At 35.3% G+C, this 20,011-nt stretch overlaps 1 protein-coding gene across 1 annotated transcript in view; it reads right to left on the bottom strand.

The window, feature by feature from the left end:
* LOC124555397 (N-fatty-acyl-amino acid synthase/hydrolase PM20D1-like) overlaps positions 1-20,011 on the bottom strand; it is a 124,954-nt gene that overhangs the window by 85,754 nt on the left and 19,189 nt on the right. Inside the window, exon 3 of the mRNA XM_047129293.1 lies at positions 7,138-7,224. Coding sequence (XP_046985249.1) covers positions 7,138-7,224 — 87 coding nt within the window. The remainder of the gene's footprint in view (positions 1-7,137; positions 7,225-20,011) is intronic.

Below are 20,011 nucleotides of genomic sequence, written 5' to 3'. Positions count from 1 at the left end.
GTGCAATCTTGTCTCAAGAAGCTGATGGTCATGAACATCCAATCTCATTTGCTTCCAGACAATTAAACAAAGCAGAATGTAATTATACTACTACTGAGAAGGAGCTTTGTGCTTTGGTTTTTGGTATAACACATAACAGATGTTTCTTAACAGGAAGAGAATTTACAGTTATCATGCTGCACTTATATGGTTATTGAGCTTAAAGGATCCAAGTTCCAGATTAAGAAGATGGGTATTAAGACTGAGTGAGTACAAATTTAAGGTTATTCACCAAACTGGTAAACAACACGTGAATGCTGATGCAATGAGTCAAAAAGTCAATGTTTGCGTTACAATGAGTCGAGAAGAAGAGTTAAAGGCAGCTCAAGAAGAAGACCCACAATGCAAATTATGGAAAAATGATAACGGTTTTGTCGAAATAGATGGATTATTGTGCAAAATCACTAGTAAAGGAAACCATCTAGTTATTCCAGAAAGCATGAAAGAGCAAATCATGAGAGAGCAACATGATTCTTTATTATCAGGACATTGCAGTAAAAAAGCAACAAACATTAAAATAGCTCAAATGTTTTGGTGGCCGAGTCACAAAGCTGATGTTTCCGAGTTTGTTTCACAATGTGATACCTGTAACAGACGGAATAATGTAGGAAAAAGTAGAGCACCATTGCAAGAACTGCCAGAAACAAGTGGACCATTTGAATGAGTAGGACTAGATGTCGTAGGACCATTGCCTAAGTCTAAAGATGGAAACAAATACATATTGACAATGTTAGATCATTTCTCTAGATACCTTCTCACAATACCAATACCTGATCAGAGCGCTGGGACTATAGTTAAAGTTTTTGTAAAAGAATGAATTCTTAAGTTTGGATCACCATTAAGTATAATTAGTGATCAAGGAACGAATTTTATGAGTTAATTACTTAAACAAACTTGCAAGCTCATGCAAATAACTCAGTTAAGGACTACACCAGCACACCCTGAAGGAAAAGGAAGAGTCGAGAGAGTCCACAGAACAATTATTAAAATGGTTAGCCATTATGTGAGCAGATAACACAACAATTGGGATGTCTGTTTACTGTACTTGGTAAGTTGTTACAATGCCAAAATGCACAGCTCAACTAGCCTAAGTCCATATGAGATCATCTAGGGGAGAAGAATGCATTCACCCTTGGACTTTGCAGGATCGACTGCCAGATTCAGCAATGAACACGTAAGGGATCTAGCACGCAAGCTAAAGGAAGCATGGAGGGGAGTCAAACAGCGGAATCATCAATCCTTTCTTCAGCTAGCAAGACAACATGACCGCCAAGCAGCAGTGCCACAGTATCGAGTTGGAGATCTTTTGTATCTGAGCAATGTGATGTTAAAGAAGAGCCAAGTCAAAAAGTTTAACAAGTTTTGGAAAGTACCATATACAATCTTGGAGGCGTTATCACCAGTCACTCTTAAGCTCCAACTGCCCTTTCGTTCGATTGTTGTTCATGTCAATCATGTAGCCATTTCTTGGTAGATTTCCTGTAGTATCGCAAGAAGACGAGGACTGACCGAGAGGCAGATCTGCTGTTCTCAAACCCTGGAAGCGAGAATCGCGAGGTCGCAGTCCAGACTTCGAGGCCGACGCATCGTCATGTGCCGACCAATCCTGTTCCAGACACCCCTACAATCTGCGTAAATGTGTGTAGTGTGTGAGAGTGCAATGCGTGTGTTTATTTCAGCCATGTGCTTATGTGAATGTGTTGTGAAAATTTAGTATTGAAACTACTGCATGAGTGCACAAGTGAAACTAAACGTTTTATTCCACAGATTACCCCAAGAAACTCATTTACTTTATGTTCATTGTTAACTATAGTATTTAGAACTAAATAACCATGTTCATTTTTATTCTAATGCTTGACATGATAGCATATTCTACTAATGCTGTAGTAATAGTACCACAGAGTACAGGTTTTTTGTTTGAACCATGATCAGACATGGTAGTTTCAACAAGTAACACAAAACTTGTCCTCAAGTACAATCTGAGTGAAATCCAGCAACAGTTCAATTCTGTCAAGAGTAATGATACAATTTTGGAAATGGGTACATCTTGGTATAATAACTGGATCACAGCCAAAATGCAGGTAGAGTCTCCATTTGCTAATTATGAACACGAGATTTACTGTTTTTTAAAGCTTTTGCCACATAAAGCTTTAATTAGGTGTAAATGAGCCTGGTTTGATTATGGAGGGAATATCCTTCATACTGTATTTAGTACTTTAACTATCTCGAGATCTACTGGAAGTTAAAGGCAAAATATTAGCTCTTGAACAACAGCCCAGTACAGATTCAACTAACCTCTCTAACGAAATTATCATATTAATGAATACTCAAAGAACCATTACTAACCACAAAGTTTTCATTGAACAGATTGTAAAGCAATTTATCTCACATTTCCACGTACTCTGTACTGAAATGAATGCAAATATCCAAGAACTATTTCAAGTATCAAATGCAGTGAGTGTACTCTTAGATTTAAACACTCTTTTGTTAAGGATTACTGATAGTTTATCAAATGCTAGAATTGATGCCCTTAACTTAAGAACAGCCTTAGAGAGTAGTTCAAATGATTGAGCAGTGTACTACTACATCCAGAACAATTTTTACAGATCCTACTATCAATTGAACGAAAGCTAGATGCAACATATACCATGATTTACCCTGTTAACTCATACAATTTATATGCTTACTGTAAGTTAACCACCACACACTCCTTAATGATTGAAGATGAATTAATTGTTATTGTTTCTATTCCCATTGCTAGACCAAAGCATGATTTTGAAATGTATAAGGTTTATACTTACCCTGTGAAATGGAGACAGGCAGGTATTCATGTAAAGTATGTACTGAATGATTATCTACTGATAAGCAAGGATCGAAGATATTTTGTGTCCCTAAATGAAAATGATTTGCATATGTGTAAACGTAGTCATAAATTAATTTGCCCTGAATCAGCAGTATTCTTAGACAGTAGAGTGTACAGCTGTGAGAAAGAATTGTTTATGAATCAGCCCCCAAGAGATGATTGCCCTAGAATTTTAATGCATCTTTATCATCCATTTCTTAAAAAATGTTCTGAAGGTATAATTTTCTCATTTAACTCCACCCTTGACGTCACATTTACATGTAAAAACTATGATACATTTTAGCTACCCTTTACACTAAAATTGAACAATAGTGGATTAATCTTGAATGCCACACATTGTGATTTATCATGTGAACTATTCGATATGCCTAGTGTGTTGTCATCTACATTTCATGCAACTGGACATTTGGCATTAACTAGAATGTTATCTGTTTGTTACAATGATTCATACATATTAACATATGGGAAGCATTCCTTATCAAGTTTTTCCAAAGACAATAATTTAATTAAGGACATCCATGAAAATGTTATCTCTTCAATAATGAGTTAAATTTCATTGAAGCAGCAAATAGAATTAAGTCCTTCAATTCCTCCAGTAATGTTAATGCTTACTTGATTGTCAGCATTGCGTTTTCATTGCTTTTATTAATTTGTCTTGTCAACAGCATTTGTCATGTATGAAATTCTCATCTTGAAGGCACACTTCTCCGTACCGAACGTTACTGTGTCTTCAAATTAAATACATGTTGCAATGCCTTCTGATGCCACAAATGGCGAAATAGATTCATAATGCCCAGGAGGTGGTTTTGAGCCGCCTATGGCTGCTCTTTTTCTCTGGGAAGAGTGATGTAAGGGTCAATGGGTTGCACGCAGCCGTATGTTATGGACACAAGCTCACCAGCCGGCCTGTCTGGGCATGCATCCGGCCACACTGCAATGGAGTACGTGACTGGCCGCCATCCACAGTGGGCAGTATTAACTAGCGTGGCCTCGGACGCGAATATGTCTCTTTTCTTAGCTCACCGTGGAGCCTTTCGATACGACCGTAATTAGCCGGTGTTAGGATGTCAGACACAGTGATGATGGGTGCACATAGTGTGCGTGTTTTATAATCCGCTTTTGCTAATAAAACTGCTTAAACTTACTTCTCGTTTTCGTGTATTGCCGTACCTCAAGAACCCACTGCTTACAAATTTGTGTAATCATCATCTGGGCCAACAACACAGAGTAACCCCCTTATATTGTGATAATAAGAGGAACCTTTGCCCTGAGTCACAATGCTCAAACAATATGTGCTGATGTGAGACACCACTGTATTCATGAGCTAACACAGGAAAGCTCACCGTCAAGTTGGTTAGTACCCACAAGCAACAACCTGATTTTTTGATGAAGGTACTGCTGAAGATTAAGCATCAGTGGTTCTGCTAAGCCATGGGACTTTCAGACTACATGAATTAACAACTTGAGAATTTGCAGGGGTGTTGAGAAAACTATGTTTTTTTTTTCCTTTTCTGGTGTCTTGTACAGCAGTTTGTTGTTTTGCATCTTTGGTCAGTTCTGTAAATATATTGCTGAATAAATAGTTTCTGATGATTAATGATCCTAGCAATACAAAGTACATGAATTTCATTCATCAAAATCAACTTTATAATCACCAAAGGACCAGTTACAGTCATAGTCCAGTAAAATGTCCTCTGAATTAAGTACAAGTATCTCTTCCTAGGATAGGATACTATATTTGAACCTCAGATTTTTTCATCCCTTGTCCCTGATTCTGCTTAATTGTTCCCTCATTTGTCTTTATGGGGAAACAGGATTCAAAAAAGGATAAAATTTTGTTTGCCACAATGCTTGTTTTGTTAGTCCTCTTCCTCAGTGAATTTTTATAGCCATCTGTGTTTTTCTTTACAAAATTTACACCCTATTCAGAAAGTATACCTACTCTACAAATGCCTCACTACTGCTTCAGGCATAATTTACTGAATGTATACACACTGTATATCCTTAAGAAAATTGTGTTGTGTAAAACAGAATAATAAAACGATCATAATGAGGAGACACTCATAATTTCAATACATGAACCAGATGCAATTATTGTATGATACTGCGGTAAAAAAGAGCTACAGATCACAGTTCATATACAACTGAGAGACAATTTTATGATAGGTTGCCAAATAATATAAAGAAACCCCCTAGACATCTTTCTAAGACAATTTGAAACAGCTGTTAATTAAAAGATGTTTATTCTCACTCAGAAAGTTCTGAACTTTATTATTGATAGCACAACTTCTGTATATTGCAGTATATTACTGATGGTAAATATTTATATAATAGTATCTAATACAGTAATTCTTGTATACATTCACTATATGCATTGCATGATATAGTTGTCAATGTACAAAGAATGATGCTGTGCAAGACTGTAAAGTTATTATGGACACCTAATTATTATTATTATTATTATTTCTGTCAGTATTATTATGAATTCTGACATCTTTCTTCTGTCTGATGCAAGGCATTACCATCTTTACTTCATTTATTCTCTCTCTCAGTGGAGGGCCACTATGACACAAAGCACTGCAATAATTTTTTGTGGAGAGCATTTTGATTTGATATGCTTTGCAGGGACAAATTTGATTCATATTTTATTTCAGTATATCTCAATCAGTATAATTCATTTGGTTTCTGATATTAGTAGCTTGGTATCATTTGTAAACATAGTGAATATGTGGCAACACTTGATAATAGCCTAATAATTGAGGTGTAAGCTTCATAAATTAAGGTTATACACTGAAGAGCCATGGAAACTGATACAACTGCATGATATCGTGTAGGCCCCTATGAGCATGCAGAAAGCCACAATATGATGTGGCATGGACTTATATAATGTCTGAATTAGTACTGGAGGGAACTGACACCATCAATCCTGCAGGGCTGTCCATAATTCCGTAAGAGTACGAGGGGTGGTGGTCTCTTCTGAATAGCACATTGCAAGGCAACCAGATATGCACAATAATGTTTGTGTCTGGGGAGTTTGGTGACCTGCGGAAGTGTTTAAACTCAGAAGAATATTCCTGGAGCCACTCTGTAGCAATTCTGAACGTGTGGGGTGCTGTATTATCCTGCTGGAATTGCCCAAGTCTGTCAGAATGTACAATGGACATGAATGGATGGAATTGATCAGACAGGATGCTTACATACGTGTCACCTGTCAGAGTCATATTTAGACATATCAGGGGTTCTATATCATTCCAACTGCACATGCCCCACACCATTACAGAGCCTCTACCAGCTGGAACAGTCCCCTGCTGACATGCAGGGTCCATGGATTCATGAGGTCGTCTCCATACCTGTACCTGCCCATCCACTTGGTACAATTTGAAACAAGACTCATCCAACCAGGTAACATGTTTGCAGTCATTAACAGTCCAATGTCAGTGTTGATGGGCCAAGACAAGGTGTAAAGCTTTGTGTCATGCAGTCATCAAGGGTACACAAGTGGGTCTTTGGCTCCAAAAGCCTATATCAATGATGTTTCGTTGAATGGTTTGCATGCTGACACTTGTTGGTGGCCCGGCACTGAAATCTGCAGCATTTGTGGAAAGGTTTCACATCTGTCACATTGAACAATTCTTTTCAGTCATCATTAGTCCCATTCTTGCAGGATCTTTTTGCAGCTGCAGCGATGTCTGAGATTTGATGTTTTACAGGTTTCCTGATATTCATGGTACACACATGAAATGGTTGTATGGGAAAACCCCCACTTCATCACTACCTCAGAGATGTTGTGTCCCATCACTTGTGCACCGACTAGAACACCATGTTCAAACTCACTCAAATCTTGATAAACTGTCATTGTAGCAGCAGTAACTGATCTAACAACTGTGCCAGACGCTTGTTGTCTTATATAGACATTACTGACAGCATCACCATTTTCTGCCTGTTTAGAAATCTCTGTACTTGAATACGCATGCCTATACCAGTTTCTTTGGTACTTGGGTGTAAATTAAGTAGGGCATAGGGTGTGTGTCACATGCTAAGATAGCAACAATAAGATTTAAAATATATTTCAACATGTAATTACAGGGAAAATTTGTGATGTGCAATACACCAACTGAGAACAGACATTGTAAAACACTTAAAAACTACCTCATTTTAAAAAGAATATTGTACGGTATTTTTACAGCCAACTTCTATAGTACACAACAAAATACAAATATTCATGGTAAACATACTTCCTCATCATGACCAAAGGCAATGTAAAAGGTTCTCCGAGTCCTTTGTCCCTTTTCAAGCATATACTCCAAAGCTTCCAGAATTCCCTGTAAATAGAAATTAAAGATAAATAATAATTAAAAAAAAACTGTCTCACAAGAAGAGGTACATAGAAACGGTAGCACTATAAGTGTTTAAGATGCCAGCCATCATGTTTATATACCTACTGAATGCCTGTTAGATTACATTAGAATTTTGATTTCTAGCTTCACAGTAGGTTCCTATGTTCAAAGTAGTTTATTGCTTATCATGCAGCATGAAAAAAGAAAGTGTTTAATACTCAAGTACTAATTAAATCCTTAAAAAAACCATATGTTTTTCTTTTTGTAAATACAGTGCTAAAGCAGATTTATTATCTGTATTGATTGCATTATTTTTTAAATGGCTTATTATGGCTCAACATGAATGATTCTCAAACCTGCATACAGCAGTTACAAAAGTAATCCATCCAGCTTTTAGTGAATTTACACACTATGTCTCACAATAAAATGTATGTAACTGATAATTCAAATCTGATGATGGTTCATATTGAAGCAAAACTGATATTTAAAAAAATAATGCAGTCAAGATGTGTAATAAATCTTTTTTAAAACCAGTGATTGCAGATTTGTTCTCCAGGGATATTATATCAATTTTTGTAAATAGAGTTCTGTAAACAAAACATTATGTGTGCAACAAACTCATATACCTATGATATGTCAATGTATATCAGGAAGAGTTCAGATAACTAACTGGAATGGAGACAAGTAACATCCTCAATAACAGCGAGGGCATTACCTAGTTGGATTTTTATTGAATAAGCTTTCACTAACTGCCCAAGACATTCCTGAATATACATTCAAACAAATATTATATGACTGGTAAGGAATCATTTATGGCAATATACACTCAAGTTAATCTAGAAAGTTAGGAGTTGTAGATATGCAGAGATAAATAGACTGGCACAAGATAGGAAGATATTGAGGACAACATCAAAACAATCAATAGCCTGATGACCCCAAAACTCATGCAATTTTCAATTAGAGGTAGCTACTATGTAAGAGAGGAAGCTTTCTTATTGACAGGTCACATGGAACAGAGGAATGCACAATTTGGCAAGAAAGATTTCAGAATATCTGAGCAGAGCCATATTGTCTCTTTTTTATTTGCCATTAGGTCAGTGGTATACCGAGACTACTGAAGCCTTCAAAATTAGCCGTTATGAAAAATAACACACTGATGACATAGGTCACAATCAATGTATTGTAACAGCAGATAAACATGCAACAGTGCAGCAAATTACTCATACATCCAATTCTAGTGAGTACCCATATCACACAGAATGTCTCCTTGTTAAGGGCTACAGGACCAAGAAACCCGCATGTGTATTTCCACCAAGAACATGTGTAAAGACATAGATCAGTATGAATAAAGACATATTGCTATTTGATGCTTCAGCCATGAAGAAGGGTAGCCTATATGGGTGAGTCATGGTACACAATAGTAAATGCTGATATAAAGTATGGAGAATGATGAAAATTATATGAGGTGATGCATCCAGCTAGTTAACACTGCATGCAGTTGGTGGTGCTGTCTGCATATTATGGATGATTAGACAGAATGAAATGTAGCTCTAAATATAGCTTCTTAGATATCTGTCATCAGATTTTATTCTTAAACTATGCAAGAACCTGCTGTGCAATTGTGTCCATGTGTTTCTTTACCTGCAGCACCTCAAAATCAATCTGAACATTCAGCAATACTTTAGGTCATCTGCAACACCACAAAGTGAGATGCTCTTGATTTTGACCCATCTGTACAGTTTGCACAAGTTGTGGATGGCAGTTGAGTGATCATAGATAAGGATTGTTCCCAAACATGTTTGGAATCTTGGGGAGACCATGCTGTGACACCTCAACACCTCACCACAGCTGTCAGTGTGAAATGGGGTGTTACAAACTATTACATCAATGGGTCTAGTTCAGTTGTTCATTAATGTAATGTTGTGCAAACAGCTAACATTCTGCAATGTTTTATATATTAATATAACTACGCTACATTGTGTTAGTAGTTGTCTGTTGCCATAATTGCCTAACAACAATAAATTATTTGTATCATTATCAAATCTGTCATTAAACATTTTGATAAATGACAGCAGTCAGTTGCAGAATCCGTAATTCACTGCGGATTTTGATTTTTGACTATGACATAGTCATCAGTGTTGCTGAAATACAAAAAGAGAGGATCAAGAACAGGTACAAAATATGTATATAACACAGTTATATAGATCAATATAAGTGGAAACACAATAATAACATACCATTATCATAACATACACATGTGAAAATAAACACTAGCATTTACATGGCAGAAACAAGAATGACTCCATTAGTAAAACACTTCAAAAAAATTCATTAGAAACTTCATCATCAGCAGCAAAACATGTAAAAAAAGACCAAATTTTAACAGAAAGAACAGTGGACATCTATTTCAACAACAAAAGAACTACTGTTCCTCATCAGCCAAGTATTATTTTAGACGAAAATAACAAAAACGAGAAGACTCCAAGTTCACAAGGAAACACAACAGTAGTGGTAGAACCAACATTTGAAGTGTCAGAAATAGCACCACCATCAACAACAACAAATAGAAGGCTGTTGGACAGAAGAAATGCTGAGCCTCCTTCTCATCTCAACGATTTTTTATGTGTGGGCCTGAAGAAAAAGAAGGGACAACAGTAGGTAGTGTCAGGTGTCTCCTCTCTCCTGTCTCAAGGCAGACTCCAATGGTTTCTCAGTCAGGTAACAGCACTAATAGAATGAAAAAGCAAGAGGAAGGCATCTCTTTCTTTCATCAAAATATAAGGGGCCTCTTAAACAAAATAGATCAACTCCTTATTAACATTAGTGAAAAGGACAGTATAAATAATGCCCAGATTTTGTGCTTAACTGAGCACCATGTTACTGATAAATGTGCCTTGCCATCTATAGCAAGTTATACTTTAGTAACATACTACTGTAGGGAAAGTAAAGATAAAGGTGGAGTAGCAATTTATGTTAAGGATAGTGTAGCATACAGAGCTATAGATATTAAGAAATATTGTGTGGAACAACAATTTGAGGCATGTGCCACAGAAATAACAACTAAATTCTATCCAATAATAGTGTTGGCTGTCTACAGGGCTCCTTCAGGTGACATAAAAACTTTTCTGCATTCAATGGAACTCCTTCTGTCATGGTTACTTTCAAAAGCGAAGGATATTGTAGTATTAGGTGATTTTAATATAAACTTTTTGACAGAAAATAAGAATAAAATAGACTTTGAGATTGTGATGAACTTACTCAATCTGACTTCAGTAATAAATTTCCCAACAAGAATTACATCCGAGTGCCAAACTATGATAGATAACGTTTTTTTAGATGTAAATAGACATCAGAACTATATTGTCAGGCAGGTTATAAGTGGGCTTTCAGATCATGATGGACAAATTCTCACTATTTATGACGTTAATCTGTTCAAAAAAGAATTTCCTCGATGGAAAGTCATAAGAGTAATTAATGAAAAGGCGAAAGGAACTTTCAACCACAGGTTGCAGCAAATGGATTGGTCTTTAGTATATAGCCATGATGATGTTGATACTAAATTTAACTGTTTTATAAATGAATTCTGTGCTCTTTTTGAAGAAATATTTCCCAAGAAATGGGTCAGAAACAGTGCTTCCAATTCTGTTAGCAAGCCTTGGATTACAAAAGGTATAAAACAGTCATGTAAAACCAAAAGGGAAACTTATGCTGCAATAAGATTCTGTAAAGATGTAGAAAAATGGGAACACTATAGAATATACTGTAAAATTTTGAAGAAACTAATACAGAAATCAAAAGCCCTTTATTATGAGAAGAAAATAGATAATTCTAATAATAAAATAAAAGCAATTTGGAGCATTGTAAAAAAAGAAACTGGAAGAGATGCAACAAGTAAAGAAGATATAAATAATATCAGATATGAAGGTATCCTAATAGATAACCCCAAAAGGGTGGCTGAGATTTTTAATAAACACTTCCTATCAGTATCTCAACAGATTGGTTGCAAGCCCGATGTTGATGAAGCTGTAACTCTTTGTCAAGCTGTATATTCTAACACAATTTCAGAAATGCACCTTAATCCTGTCACTGTAGAAGAAATTCAAAAAATCATCATGTCTCTAAAAAGTACGAATTCTGCAGGGGTTGATAATATATCTAGTAACTTATTGAAATATTCTTGTGTGTGGATAAGGGACATTCTCTGTCATATTTTCAATGCTTCCCTTCAGAAAGGTGTTGTTCCCAGTAGACTTAAGTATGCCATTGTGAAGCCCCTGTACAAAAAGGAGGATAAAGCTGAACTAACTAACTATCGACCTATCTCTTTGCTGACAGCTTTCTCCAAAATTCTAGAAAAGCTAATACATGTAAGAATTACTGATCATCTCATGAAGAATGGAGTTCTCAGCAAAAGCCAGTTTGGCTTTCAAAAGGGCCGTTCAACAGAAGACGCAGTCTACGCACTTGCAAATGAAGTTCTAGAAACCCTTAATGAAAAAATGCTAGCACTTGGTGTCTTCTGCGATTTATCCAAAGCGTTTGACTGTGTTGATCACCAGATTCTCTTGCAAAAAGCAAAATTAGTAGGAATAAGTGGTGTTGCAGGCAATTGGCTACAGTCGTACCTCCAAGACAGAAAACAAAAAGTTGTGTTGAATAGCTCGGGTGGAGTATGTGACACTTCCTCAGATTCTGAATGGAGTTCCATTACATGTGGAGTGCCCCAGGGCTCAATTCTTGGGCCACTATTATTCCTGATTTTTATAAATGATCTACCATCATGTACAAGCCTGCCGTGTAAATTTACATTATTTGCTGATGATACCACAATTTTTATGAGCAGTAGAACAGTCAACAATCTTGAGGAACTCAGTAATCACATACTCTCAGATATGGTTAATTGGTTCAAGGTGAATGGTCTCTCATTAAATTCCAGTAAGACCAGCTTTATTCAATTCTGTACAAAAACAGAAAAAGAGAGAGAGATAAGTGTGACATGTGGTAATCAACCAATAGTCAGAATGGAAACAACAAAATTTCTTGGAGTGCACATTGACAAGAAAATGAACTGGTCTTCACATATTATTGATCTCTGTAAGAGGCTTAGCTCTGCTACCTATGCTTTACGGGTTGTCACTACATGTGTTGAACCTAACACTGCAAAAGTGGCCTATTATGGCTATTTTCATTGTCTCATTGAGTACGGAATTATTTTTTGGGGCAACCAGCCATTAGCAAGGAAAGTGTTCATTGCACAGAAGCGAGCTTTAAGAATTATATGTAGATTGCGCCCAAGAGACTCTTGTAGAAATAGTTTTCGTAATCTTAAAATATACACAACTACATGCCAATATATTTTTTCTCTCATGTGTTTTGTTTGTAAAAATATAGATATATTTCAACCAAATAGTAATTATCATGAGCATAACACACGGAGGAAGAATGACATACACAGTGAACTCAGAAATTTGAGCTTGGCACAAAAGGGTGTCCATTACACTGGAGCAAAACTCTTCAATGCTCTTCCTCCCGAAATAAAGACAAAGATTCATAACAATAGCGAGTTTAAGAAAGCACTAAAAATATTTCTGCTAGAAAAAGCTTTTTACAGTCTAGATGAATTTTTAACTAAATAAATTGTAATATTTTAATATTATATAATACAAGTTGACATAATGCCACTACGAATTTTATTTAACCTGAGATCTGTATCTGTGTGTGCTCCGTATCTGTTTTCTGTAGTGTTTTAATAATTCTAAGAAAATATGTATTTTCTTTTTCTATATTGCTGCCCAAAGAATTTACTGTATAAGTTTTTATATAATTATGTACTCAAATTTCTGTATATGCTATAAGATTATCAGACTGTATTTGTAAAAAACTGACTCGTTCCACGTCCTTGTGTATTCAACACAGTTGACCTATGGAACACGAAATAAATCAAATCAAATCAAATCAAATCAACACTAGCATTTACATGGCAGAAACAAGAATGAAGCCATTGCTTACTACCATTGCAGACAATGATAACATGGATCATCAAGGACCTATAGTGTGCTCTATTGGAGAATACATGCAGAAAGCTATAGCTCAATTTTATTGAAGGCCATAACTTTTAAATGACTCTTAAAATACAATACATCTAGGAAATACAAATTAAATAGTGAATATATGTAAATGCATAAAAAGTGAACATCAGAATTTAAATGCAAATAAAGTCATAAAAGACAGGAGGAGTCCCCTATGGGATTACCATGTTTAATTTTATAATAAGACTAATGGATTTTTAATCAATTTATGAAAGTTTTATAAACCAGCAATTTCTGTATGAGTGCACCTTTTGTATGTACTTCAGTTTTGGCTACGCCTTCCAAATAATAGTTCCCTTATGCTAATTATTGGTTTTAACAGTAGTTGGTTTTATAAACACTGTAGCCCCATTTTTTTATATTTGGCTTAATGGTTTCCAATAAAACAACTTAGTAGATGCCTTGATATTATGCCACCAATGAGGTGCAGGACTATCAATGATGAAAGTATTCGATAGTTGGACACTGGTCTGTGCATTGTCTTAGCACAACAATCTTGTTTAAAAATAAAAAAGTAAATGTATTTTTTCAAAAGTTTGTAATGGCTCTTTTTGTAAAATTCTCTTTTGTGACAGGTAAACCCAGTTCCTAATAAAATTTCAATTTACATTATTGATCTGATACTATATACGTTAGAGATCTGATGTACATATTAGCAATAACTTTATAACTATGTGACAGACACAAATGGAAGTGTGTAAATGGAAATTTATTCAAACATTAGGTTCTTTAAAATAAAGTGTATTTAAATTATTACCTCTCTCAAATGTAATCTCAGACAGGGTGCTTGATCCCTATTATGGCACTATTTTATATTTTGTTTATAATGCTGCAGATTTTTCAGTTTTGTTCACAATGTCTTTTAACACCTTTTGATACACAGTACTGAAATATGTTGTATGAAGCTTTTGTAAATGAATCTTTTAATCCATTAGTCTTATTATAAAATTCAATATGGTTTTATCACAATCTAATTCCATATGGGGTGCCTCTTGTCTTTTATGACTATTTGTGTGTAAAGTCTGATGTTCACTTTTTATGCATTTGTACATATTCTTTATGTAATTTGCATATCTCAGATATATTGTATTTTAAAAGTCATTTAATGGTTATGGTCTTCAATAAAATTGAGCTATAGCTTGCTGGATGTATACTCCAATAGAATGCACTATAAGTCCTTATTATCACTGTCTGAGCTGGTTGTAAGCAAACAGCTTCAGTTTTGTCCATGTTATGTAAGTGTTAGTGTCAGTAGTCACATGTTTATGCTCTGACATGGTTATGTCTATATGACTTCTGGTAAAGGTATACAATCATTTTGTACCCGTTCCTGCTTCTTACTGTTTTTGTATTTTAAACTGATGATGACTATGTTATAGTTGCAATCTAGATCTGCAATTGACTATTTATTTATTTATTTATTTATATCCCATAAATTCAATGCTGCGAGGCATTCGCATGGATGTAGGACGTGTCAGAATTATTACAAATAATACAAAAGGAATACATAAAAGTACCTCTTGCAAGAGGATATCTGGTATAAGACAAAATAAGCATTAATAGGTATAGAAAAATCTACATTTAAAAAATGGTAGATCTTAATAGCTAAATGAAATACACAGTAATGTTAACAGTGATTGTGAGTATCATAATGCACAACAGCACATCAAATTAGTAAATGAAAAAATCAATTACAGTTAACTCTACTGAAATATTCTTCTACCGAATAGAAGAAATTATCTAATGAATACTGTTTGAGCTGTTCTTTAAATTTGGGAAGCTCGTGGATAAGTAATTTCAGTGATGGTGGGAGAGCATTGAACACCTTGCAGCTCATGTAATGGACTCCTCTTTGTACAATAGTAAGGATTTTTGTTTCATAATGGAGGTCCATCTTCCTCTTGGTATTGTGGGTATGGCATGAATCATTGGTTTTGTATGATTCTCCATTTTTACCAATGAAATATAACAGGGAGTAGATATATTGGCATGCAGTTGTCAGTATCCCTAATTTTCTGAAAAGATTCCTACAAGAACGTTTAGGCTGGACTCCGCTCATTATCCTAATAACTATGTTTTGGGCAATGAATATTTTTTTGGATAGTGGCTGATTACCCCAGAAAACTGTGCCATACAGCAATAGTGCATGGAAATAACTAAAATAAGCAGTTTTGTGGTGTCTCGTTCACATACAGTGGAAATAATACAAACAGCAAATGTTGCTGAGCTGAGTTATTTGTGGAGGTGCAAAATATGTTCAGACCATTTTTAAACTGTTGTCAATGCGTAAACCCAGAAAATTGTTTGACTCAACTTGTAGTAACTCACTACCATTCAATGTAATACTTAATTGATCCTCAACTTTTTTCCATACTTGGAAATGTACAAACAGGGTCTTATTAACATTTAGTGATAACCCATTATTTACAAACCAATTACATACTTCACTAAAGACAATATTAGCCGATTCCTCAAGATTGAGGTTGGGAGTTTTGTTGATGAGGATAGAGATGTCATGAGCAAAAAGAGTAAAGTGAATTTTAAAGCTAGTATGCAAGGGAAGGTCATTGATAAAGATGAGGAAGAGAAGGGGGCCAAGTACAGAGCCCTGAGGAACACCACAGCCAATGACTGACTGCTGTCCTTCTTTACATTTGAATATTCAATGGCTGCTGTGAACCACTGGTATCCAATGAATTCCAGTTTAGCTAAAATCTATATATAGTCTCAGTAATGATATTTTACGAGAGACTAATGCTTAGGTCATTATAAGCTTAAAAAATGTATACCCCATGGATTTTCTGCGTCTACAGATAAGTCTTTGACTGCGTAGACTTTAAAACATGAATGAAAACCAATGCTGTTGGATGAAAGAGAGCTCACCTAGTTAGTAAGACCCTATGAATCTTTGCCATGCATTTTATAATGATTTGCAGAGTATAAATGCAGATGCAGATGTACATGTAGCTGTAGGAGCATGAGTAAAGAAATATGGGCTCTAACAGTTACACATAAAGAAAAATTCAGTACTGTCACTCAGAGCTTAATTCTCGGATCAGTGTTTCTCTTGATTTACTGGTACATTGACAGTCTCCATTCAAACACCACAAGACATTAATTTTACGTAAAATCACACAATTACAGAGTGCATCAAGTCTGTGAAATCACATTAATGAGCATAAAAGTTATAAAATTTATGAGGATCTGAAAGTACATCCTTGTCATAATTAGTCAAACTAAATTTAACATATTTTGTGTTAAGTGTCTTGTATGTTGATAAGCATGTAAAATTGTTGTCTTGCTTATACTTTTTCACTTTCTGCTCTATGCTGAGAAACACACTGAAGAAACATTGCAGCACACCGAGTTTTTTAATGCTGAAATGAATTGGGGGTGTAACTTATGTAGTATGTAATAGCATATTCTGCAATAGATGTGGTATTTGTAAAGCAAAAGACAGTTATTTTTATCTACAGCTGCCAAACATGACATACTTTTACAAAGACAATATAACTATCACAAGAATACAGAATGGAGTTTTGTGCAGTTATTCCCTATAATAAACAAGTTTTGGAAAAGCTATCTAGAATTAAAAACTCTACATTTCAGGGGAAACTCAAATAATTGCTTATGGCTTCTATGAACAAACTATTTTTCAAATAGTTAGTTCTATGTGATTTGTCATAACTACAAACAGATTAAATCCAGCTACAGAGCAAATAGTTCAAACTTGTAGTAAAATAGTCATACACCAATTTCACATTAACTACAGTGGTTCAGGGAAAATTTGATAAAGCTAATAAAGATTACTGAAGATTAAAGATGACTGCAAGTCAACTGTTTTATTTTTATGTTTTTACACATAAGGGGCTGTCAAATGAAAACAAATAAACAGTTTAGTGTTTCAATAGTAATCACTAATCACCATAACTACTAATACATTTATCCCACTGTGAGACAAGATGGTCTATGTCTTCATGGACAAATGTTTATGATTACCTTTTGTACCCAGGCAAGCACCACTTTTTCCAAAGCAAATCAACAGCCATAAACGTCTTTCTTTAAGCCTCCAAAAATATAGAAACCATATGGAAGAATTTTAAGAGCTTCCCAGCAAAACTTCTGCAGAATACTCAAAACAACCTTGGCAACATGTGGGTGGGCATTTTGTTGGCAGGTTGTTTCAACTAAACTGTAGAAGTTTTGCTGGGAAATCCTTACATACTCTCCATACAGTCCCGATCTCTCCTTATACAATTCCCATATTTTTGGAACCTTGAAGAAATACATTTATGGCCACTGATTTGCTTCAGATAAAGAGCTGCACGACTGGGTACAATCATGGTTTCACAGGCAATTGCAAACATATTTAGTTACGAGAGACAGATTAATGAAAATCTTGAATAAATACAACCTCCTAAGTACATCAAAGTTTGGGTTCTGATGGGTAGGAGTACAGAGTTAGTCATAGTTGAATTTACAAAAGTTGTACCTGCTCTTGAAAAGAATGAGTGTGTCCCATGCATACACATAGAACTACATAAGGCTTCTGATACTGTTGACAGTGAGGCTCAACCAAATACGCTGGAATCATCAAGAACAAGATGTGTCAATAACTCCAGGTTCCAATCAACCCTATCAGATAGGCAAAAAAAGAAAGGATACGGCAAATCTGAAATAAGGCTAAATATTTAGCCAAACGTTTATGGAGAACCAACATATATTTATAATGAAGTTCTTCACGATAGAATATTAGGACTAACAACTCTTCTGATGTAGATTAATGATCTTTTCAGTGGCATTAGTCATGAAAAAAAGTAATCATTGTTGATGACAGCAATATTACAGTCACTGAGAAACAAAGGAACTCCTTAAAGGGAAAACAAATAAAGTGCTCAAGGAAGTTTACAATCAGTCAATATGCAGTAAAGTTATACTGAACATAGATAGAACAAATGTCATATTTTCAGTTTCAGGAGTGAAAATGACACTGTAAAATAATACTTGGATGCTACCTTAGTAAAAGTAAGGAGAAATCCTGAGAAAAAAATTGAGAGACAGTCCCAGAATATCCATATACCATAGTGTTTACAGTGTAATGAATTGGAACAACTACAACCAAATGATGCAAATGAACTCTACAGACAGCACAAAAAATTCTAGGAATCAATATTGGTTCTTGGTTGAAGTGGTGTGAATATATCTAGATGGTTGTAAATGGATCAGCATCTTATAACTTAAGAGTCCTGCCACATGTGTGTAACAACCAGTGTCTTTCAGTAGCACACTATTCATATGTACACTCAATTCTTAGCTATGGAATTCTGTTCTACCAAACAAATGAACAAAATATGAACACATGTGTCAAGCTACAGGAAAGGGCCATAAGAACATTAAAGAAAAATAGTAAACAAAGATCTGTTCAAAACATTAGAGATTTTAACTGCACATTGTCAGCATGTTTACCAGTCAGTTATGCACATCACAAATAACCTTGATAATTACTACACAAAGAGCTCTGTTCATGACCATGGAACAAGATCTAGACTGGACTTGCATTTTCCAAAAAAGGATAAACTTAAATCTCTAAACAGAATTTTCTAATAAGGAATAAAATTGTACAGTATTCTGATGATGAGTCTGTCAGCTTCTCTTGTGGTCACAGGACAGGTTTAATCTTGTGCCTCGCCACCATCCTCATATTTGTGGATGAGAATGCCTCAACACTAGGGAGAATGGACACTTGCTTCCTACATTTCTGTTTTTCCACATCTGTATACACCTTTCTGAAGATACATTTCTTCCCTGCTTTCCACAAAACCCTCATTCTCTGTATTTTGGTGCTGAGTAAAATAGGAAATAAGCTTAAAGAGGTAATAACGCAGTCAATATCATTAGAAGAACATCAGCAAACTCTTTCTAAGGCTTTTTAGGCTAAGTGTTAAGACTGGTGATAATCCAAGGTGTTATAATTTACCGAACAGTCAGATTTTGTGGGGAGATGCTAAGCTATCAAAGTGTAGCAATAAATGAAGAAATACCAGTAGCAGTAAACTCTTTGTGTTACATGAAAACATCAATGGACACAGAAAAAACTGGAGCCTTTATATCAAGACATTAATGATGCTGAATCTGTAAACCGTGACAAGTAATATGCCTTACAGAACACCATGTGACAAGTGGAACCGAAATGCCTCAAATTGATGGATACTCATTAGCAGCCAGCTACCGTAAAACCATAAGGGGATAGGGGGGATTGCAATCTATGTTAAAACTAATGTAAAATATAAATCCCTAGACATAAGTACATACAGTGCAGATTCCCACTTTGAAGCCTGCGAAACAGAAATTACTACAAATAATAAGTGAGTTATAATTTTGGCAGTTTACAGGGCCCCTGCAGGGAAAATATGTATCTTTCTAAACCATATGAACAACTTTTGAACCAAATATATTCAAAACACAAGGATTTAATTATCATGGGTGATTTTAATATTAACTTCCTAACTACAAATAATGGCAGAAGAGAACTAGAGCACCTGATGGAATCATTTAATCTAATTTCAGTAGTTAACTTGCCCACTAGAGTAACTAGTACTTGTAAGAGCCTAATGACAATATATTCCTGGACAGATACAGAAGCAACAGTATTACTGTAAGTCAAATTCCCAATGGTCTGTCAG

The sequence above is a fragment of the Schistocerca americana genome, chromosome X, assembly GCF_021461395.2.
Source record: "Schistocerca americana isolate TAMUIC-IGC-003095 chromosome X, iqSchAmer2.1, whole genome shotgun sequence".
Classification (NCBI taxonomy): Eukaryota; Metazoa; Arthropoda; class Insecta; order Orthoptera; family Acrididae; genus Schistocerca; species Schistocerca americana.
This window is presented reverse-complemented; position numbering and strand designations above follow the sequence as displayed.